General features: G+C 41.4%; 1 protein-coding gene across 1 annotated transcript; it reads left to right on the forward strand.

Annotated features, from left to right (window-relative positions):
• The first annotated feature begins 254 nt into the window (after positions 1 to 254).
• Positions 255 to 4,118, forward strand: LOC137327736 (homeobox protein DBX1-B-like). The gene is made up of 4 exons (XM_067993542.1): positions 255 to 627; positions 1,347 to 1,448; positions 3,284 to 3,486; positions 3,777 to 4,118. The coding sequence occupies exons 1-4, from the start codon at positions 255 to 257 to the stop codon at positions 4,116 to 4,118; spliced, it is 1,020 nt and encodes a 339-aa protein (XP_067849643.1).
• Positions 4,119 to 6,631: the final 2,513 nt, after the last annotated feature.

Raw genomic sequence — 6,631 nt, forward strand, 5'->3', positions numbered from 1 at the left:
GAGCCAGAAGCTCGAAGTAAAAGAAACTCATGTGGAGAACTTTGTTGAACTTCATTGTGAGACCTGTCACATCTGAAAAGACTTACCCAGGCTGTCCACTATAAAACACATCAGGCAGAAGGAGGCGATGGTAGAAAAGTGCTGGAGCTGCTAGTTGGATCTTACTGAAAGGAAAGGGGGGGGGAAAAAAAGCTCTTTGCTCTTTCCAACTGATTGGAACTTTCTCTCTCTCTCTCTCTCTCACTGCTGCAAAAATGATGTTCCCAAGTGTGATTGCTCCTTCAGCAATGTACCCAGGCCTCTTGCGGCCAACCCCAACTCTAACTTTGCCCCAGACTCTGCAGTCAGCTTTTTCCTCCCATGCAATGGGGGCCAGCTTCCTGGTGGAGGATCTGCTGAGGATCAGTCGGCCTACCAGCTACCTGCCCCGATCTGTGTCCGCCACACTGTCTCCATCAGCTTCCGGGTCCACTACCACCCCAAGCCCGGTGACAACAGAACAAGTCAGTACGACTAGCTCTGTCACGAGTGGAATATGCTCCCCTCACACATCCATTTCTACAAACAGCGATTCCAATTACCTAAAGTTTGGTGTTCACGCCATCCTCTCGTCAACCCCAAGAACCGGTGAGTGTCTTCTTCCTTAAGTACCAATTAGGAGAACAATGCGATCATATGCTAATATTATTTACGTATTGTAGATGAAGTTTTAACTCCTATCCTCCTGTTGTATTTTGTAAGGACAACTATCTCCTTTCTGTAACATCTAACACGGAATAAAAGTAGTTTCAAGTAAAACATTCACCACAAAAACTAGCCTCAATTAATTTATGCGTCTTATATCTGAAATCTTTGTTAATGTATATTCCTTGTTCAATCCGTGTCAGTATTTGGCATAATCATAACATTAAACACAGCTTATGTTTATCTAAATACGGCATATAGTTATCTAAATACGGTATAAAATTGTCTAAGCATATGGTTCCCTAAATACGATTATCGAAGTAAGATATATGATTATCTAAATACCGTATTAGGTTAAGTGCGGTATATGGTTATCTAAATACGGTATACGATTATCTAAGTACAGTATATGGTTATTTAAGTACGGTATATGGTTATCTAAAAACGGTATATGGTTATTTAAGTACGGTATATGGTTATTTAAGTACGGTATATGGTTATCTAAAAACGCTGAAGCTGTTTTCTAATTGTGCTTTATGTTAAATAGTTGTTTATCATTTCACATGGGCCAAGTGTATATTTTGGTCTCATTATGTAAACTGTATGTGGTAAAAATACACGTTGTCAGAATTTGAAATTCCATTCCTATTGCTATCTTGCAGAAACGTCCCATCCGTTGATTCATGGGCTTTCGCCGAAGGCCTTCTCCTTCCCTTACTTTGAAGGTTCTTTCCAGCCCTTTCTCCGCTCCTCGTACTTCCCAGGTAGGCTCCTGTGATTCCCTCCGCCGATGCCCGTGGTCCTCTTGTTTCACGCATATTTAATCAATATTTTGCAGCCCGTCCCGGGGGGTTAGAGTGTAGTTCAGAGGTTGTTAGAAGTACAACGGTTAGAAATCAGTCTCGGTTATTTGATGCCCTATTTAGCACAAGCAGTGACGGTTGACATTCTGCTCTGATTCCATGATCTACAAATTAGCAGGAATTGTCACGCACTAAGTTCGAGGCGGGTCCATTCTCAGAGGGACTGTTGGCTTCTCTTCACGGCTGCAGTTTTCCCACAGAGCGCTGCAGTTCACCACTGATTCCTAACAAAGCTTTGAGGACCGTGACCAATCGCTGCTTCATTTTGAGCAACCACACGCAGTCTTAGCACCGGTCCCCCCCACCCCGCCCCGCCTCCAGCCTGCGAAGAGTCTTTTTTTAACCAGTGCCTGATTATATGGCCGACGAAGGAATTAACAAGTTGCCAAAGATTCAGTTCACTGCCACACATAAGTACGGAGCCGGAAGACTCACAAAACAGTCATCCATTAGAATCTAAATGCAAACAGAGTGAACCAGTGCTTTCTATTGAACAGATTCATAGTCAGATTGGCAGAGTAACAGTAATAAAACTTTGCAGCAAAACTAAACATTCATGGGAGGATGAGACATGTTATATATATATAATCCATATACAATATATTATATATAATGTATGTATATAGTATATATCTCTCAGTTCGACAGTGATAGAATCAAATTCATGTTCCACGTGTTAGTTTTTCACCTGTTATAAGTAATGTTAAACTTTTCAACCGTTATTTTATGCATCCTGTACTCTAGTTTTAAACCACATACTTGTAGGATTTCTTGATCACACTTCTTATATCATCCATTCAATTGGAATTCCTAAAACAAATACCCACTTTTAAAAATCTAATGTAACCATTCTGTTTCTCATTGAACATCACCCTCCTCCCTTTTTTTAATCGATAAAGCATTTCGATTTCACTAGCCTGTGACCGTTTTCCACATTTAATTGACATGTCTTAAACAGCTTAACGTTATGAAACGAAGGTTCGTCCAAACTAGCGACAATTGGACTTTTGCTGCTTTTATTCACAAGCTGAATGTTTCAACAAAAAAACAACTTGGAGTGTTTGAGCTTTTTAAATAGCTTTTCATGTCCATTTAATGAAAATGTTTTGAGAGAAAAAAGCCTGCAGCAATCAGTATTCGCACAATGATCTTGGCATGCAGTTCTGTTAAGATTGTGAATGTGTAAATTTCTTTTGTTCCAATAATATATGGCTTTAGCGGCCTGTGCTCAGTCTTTTTCTGTTAGTTCATTACTACACAATTACCATTCACGCTTCATTAGAATTTCTGTCTGCTATTAGCACTTTCAGAAGGAGAAACTCTCCCTTTTTATCACACCAATACCATTTGCAAGCAGCGAAAGTGCTCATTACTAGTTCATCACCGATTCCTCACCGGTTTCACACAAAACGCGTGCCAGTAAATTTATTTCCCCTAACTTTTCCAGTACTGCATACAATTTAAGGGTCTAAGTTAGAGATAAGATGCAACATAAATCAATTTGGAATTATTTAAAGCATATTAACACGAATAAATTCGAAGTATAAATTATTCCACGGGGCGTTTATAATCAAGAAATACTTGTTTTAAGTGCATGATGCAAACTTTAAAACTATTTACACCTTGCCCTTGCGCCCAGCTTTTGAAGTGATCTAATGTGGTGATATCACGAAATATCCGAGATGTTTCTCCTACCTTTCTTGTTGAAGTTAAATAATCCCAATGTTTCTCCTCAGCCTCTTCCTCTGTGGTCCCCATACCTGGCACATTCTCTTGGCCACTGGCCGCTCGGGGGAAGCCAAGGAGAGGGATGCTCCGTCGAGCTGTTTTCTCAGACGTGCAGCGGAAAGCTTTGGAGAAGATGTTTCAGAAACAGAAATACATCAGCAAGCCAGATAGACGCAAACTGGCAGCCAAATTGGGACTGAAAGATTCGCAGGTAATTTACAATCCATGTTCTTTAATCAATAACATTATGCACCTTTCGCGTGAGTACCTAGACCGAAGAACCTGGCAGGTTGCTTTCTTCTCCTTCAGTCGTTTTTAAGGATAAGGAAGGCTATTGAAAGTGATTGTCTCAGAGATCCCTAAAATTAAAAAAGGGATGGAATCCTGCGGGGTGAAATGTTGACCTCCTAGCCGAGGTAAGGATCCTATCCTGTTAAACTGCCCTTGTCTGATCGGCTCACCGTTCCCGAAGTATCTTAACAAAAACTGTTCTTTTAACAGGTGAAGATCTGGTTTCAGAATAGAAGAATGAAATGGAGAAATTCGAAAGAAAGAGAACTCCTGTCAGCTGGCGGCTGCCGAGAGCAGACTTTACCCACAAAGTTAAACCCTCATCCTGATCTCAGCGACGTCGGGAAGAAGTCCCCCTGCAGACTACACTCAGGAGACGAGGAGGAGTCGGGATGCAGAGACAGTCCCAAATCTTCCATTTGTCAATCGCCAGAGTATAAGAGCATGGCTAGCATGGACACACACGTTCGCCTCATATCACACCAACACACCGACAAACACACGTACTTCTCCGCAGAGGAAGACGAGGAGGAAGAAATAACCGTTTCATAAACTTGTCTCCTCCAGATCATTTTGCGAATGGACATTGTTTATTGTTTGCAAAGTAGGAGGAAAGAAAATCGGAACTTTTATTTGCCTGAGATGCTGTCTTTGCACAGCTTCAGTAATCTGTACACAACTTTTGTACAAATTATGTGAGTTGTATGAATATTTTATACCAAGATTATTATGAATGACTATACGTATAGTTTGATTAGATTTTAATTAAAAGTTTGCAAACTGTTTAATGGCTTAACTTGAAAATGTAGAATTTGAGGTCATAACTTATAAAGAAATTTTTTATTTTGTATTCCGCAGTGTATAGTTGCATAATGTTTATATCATAAACGTTTTGTATAATACCAAATAAAAAGTAGACATTATGAGATGTGTTTAAAAAGACATAAGTTGTGTCTGTCAGAGATATTTTCACTTTATTGCTTAGGGGAAACTCATACCAAAGGCAACCAAAGGGAGTAACCAGGCAATAGAAAACCTCTCAACTTAACCCAGTTAGATACAGTGGCCAGTTCAGACACATTAACTTGTTCTGCGGTCTCAGGAAGATACAACTGATGCACGCTCTTGGGAGAAAGTTACCACTGTCGTTTTACTTTCAGGAACAGTATAAATTCAAATAACGTTATCAGTTTAGTTTAATAGAATTTGCAGTCATATGGCGCCCTATCATCGCTCCCAGAAACGTACCATAGAGCTTAACATACGATAAGTTGTACACCGGTTTTGTACAGGTAAGTTCAATTAGGATGGTAAGGTTGAATGTTTTCCTTGAAATGTTTTTCGTTTGCTAAGTCTATGACTGCAGTTATACTGTTACTACCAGTCTCACATATATCAGCGGAATGTGATCAGTTTGCAGGACCCTAATTATACCGCATTGGGTCCCAATCAAGTCCGCCACAAAGGAGATCTATGCACCAGTGGTTGGAAGCTTGATATTAAGTTTAGAAAGTATCCAATGAGTCCGCAGCAGTTCCAAACAATGGCACTTAATGCTGATTGGTGGGCTATCCCATCGGGTCCAATATATTCTCCACCGGTGCTCACGTTTCCTGATCTGAGTTGGATTGTTGCCAGAATAGGTAAACAGGCTGGAAGCATTACAGCTCCAATGTGTTCCTCCTGCATCATTGCAAGAGAAAGAGGACGGAGTGGAGCCAAAGGCTTTATCGAATAATAACGGCCAACTCCAACAATTATGTCCGAGACCACGTGTACAGGCCGAGGTGCAGCTTCCTGTCACTAACACAGCAGCTGTGGGAGCAAAGGCTGAGGTTGTTCAGTGGAGTTGGTCACTGACACATGACATCTCCTGAACAATGAAAGGCAGCAACAGCCTTTAGATAGCACCTGCCTCTTTGTAGCAGTCAAAGCAATTACCGTTCTCAATTTCGACGGCACTCGTAGCTTTCAGGTATGAACAGAAGACAACACAACATGAGCTGCTTCTCAGTCTACAGAGCTTTTAAACAGGCGACTGATATATTGGGCAAGACTGAACAACACATGAAATTTGGAATGCAGCATTACTTTCAATCCCAACAGTAGTAGAGTTGCATGTTCTGCTAAGGTTCAGATAATCATTGATTGTACCCATGTTGCACACTTGGGCATTGTACACAATGCCATGGTGCGCATAAATTAAAAGGGCTCTCACTTTAATGTGTACATGGCACGTGATCCTAATTTAGGATTATATATGTAAACGTAGTATCCATATTTCACACATCCTAACTCAATCCAACATTACTGAGCTCTTCCAAGGGGAGGGAATGGTTGACTGCTAGGAGATATAGGTTATACATCGCAACCATTGCTCATGATATCTCCGCAAGACTCCCACACAAGGCTGTAATATGGGACAATGAGACCCATTTCTCAATCGGCATACTGATTGAGTAGATCTTTGACATACTCAAGCCACACGTCAGGTGCCTGGACCTGGAGAGGAAATACATATACCCGCTGCCACTCATATCCTGCATTTGAAATGGTGTGAATGAATTGGTGTGCCCTATGAAATCACACGTATCGTCCCTGATTCACCCATGCAGATAAATCAGTAGCTGTCTAAGGAAAAGATGGCCAAACAGTGACGGTTTACTGCATGTTGCTCACCACTGCCATTAATAAAAGCATCTACATACTGATGGAAAATAGACACCTTGGCAACAGGAGAACAAGGAGGGGCAACATCTGACCCCCGAAGAAGAAAGGCCACTGGTTGCATGACAACAGTATCAGCAATTAAATGATTGCTTGATCCACCTCCTGCTCTCTCGACCCAATTCCCACTAAACTGCTGACGACCCAACGTCCCTTCCTGGCCCCCATGCTAGCTGATATTATAAACAGTTCCCTTTCAAATCTGCTGTCATCACCCCATCCTCAGGCGGGTCAAGCGTCCAATAAACTCAATTCTGCGGGCCTCCCTGGAAAGGAAGGTCCTCTCTTGGAATTATCGACCTTTGCTCCTACTTCTACCTCTTGTATCGTAAGCCAGG

The sequence above is a fragment of the Heptranchias perlo genome, chromosome 12 (genome assembly GCF_035084215.1).
Source record: "Heptranchias perlo isolate sHepPer1 chromosome 12, sHepPer1.hap1, whole genome shotgun sequence".
NCBI classification, from domain to species: domain Eukaryota; kingdom Metazoa; phylum Chordata; class Chondrichthyes; order Hexanchiformes; family Hexanchidae; genus Heptranchias; species Heptranchias perlo.

Coding starts and splice junctions, on each gene's coding strand:
- LOC137327736 (XM_067993542.1), top strand. CDS start 255: ATGATGTTCCCAAGTGTGATTGCTCCTTCAGCAATGTACCCAGGCCTC. Junction 1,449..3,283: donor CCGCTCCTCGTACTTCCCAG/GTAGGCTCCTGT, acceptor GTTTCTCCTCAG/CCTCTTCCTCTGTGGTCCCC. Junction 3,487..3,776: donor TGGGACTGAAAGATTCGCAG/GTAATTTACAAT, acceptor TTCTTTTAACAG/GTGAAGATCTGGTTTCAGAA.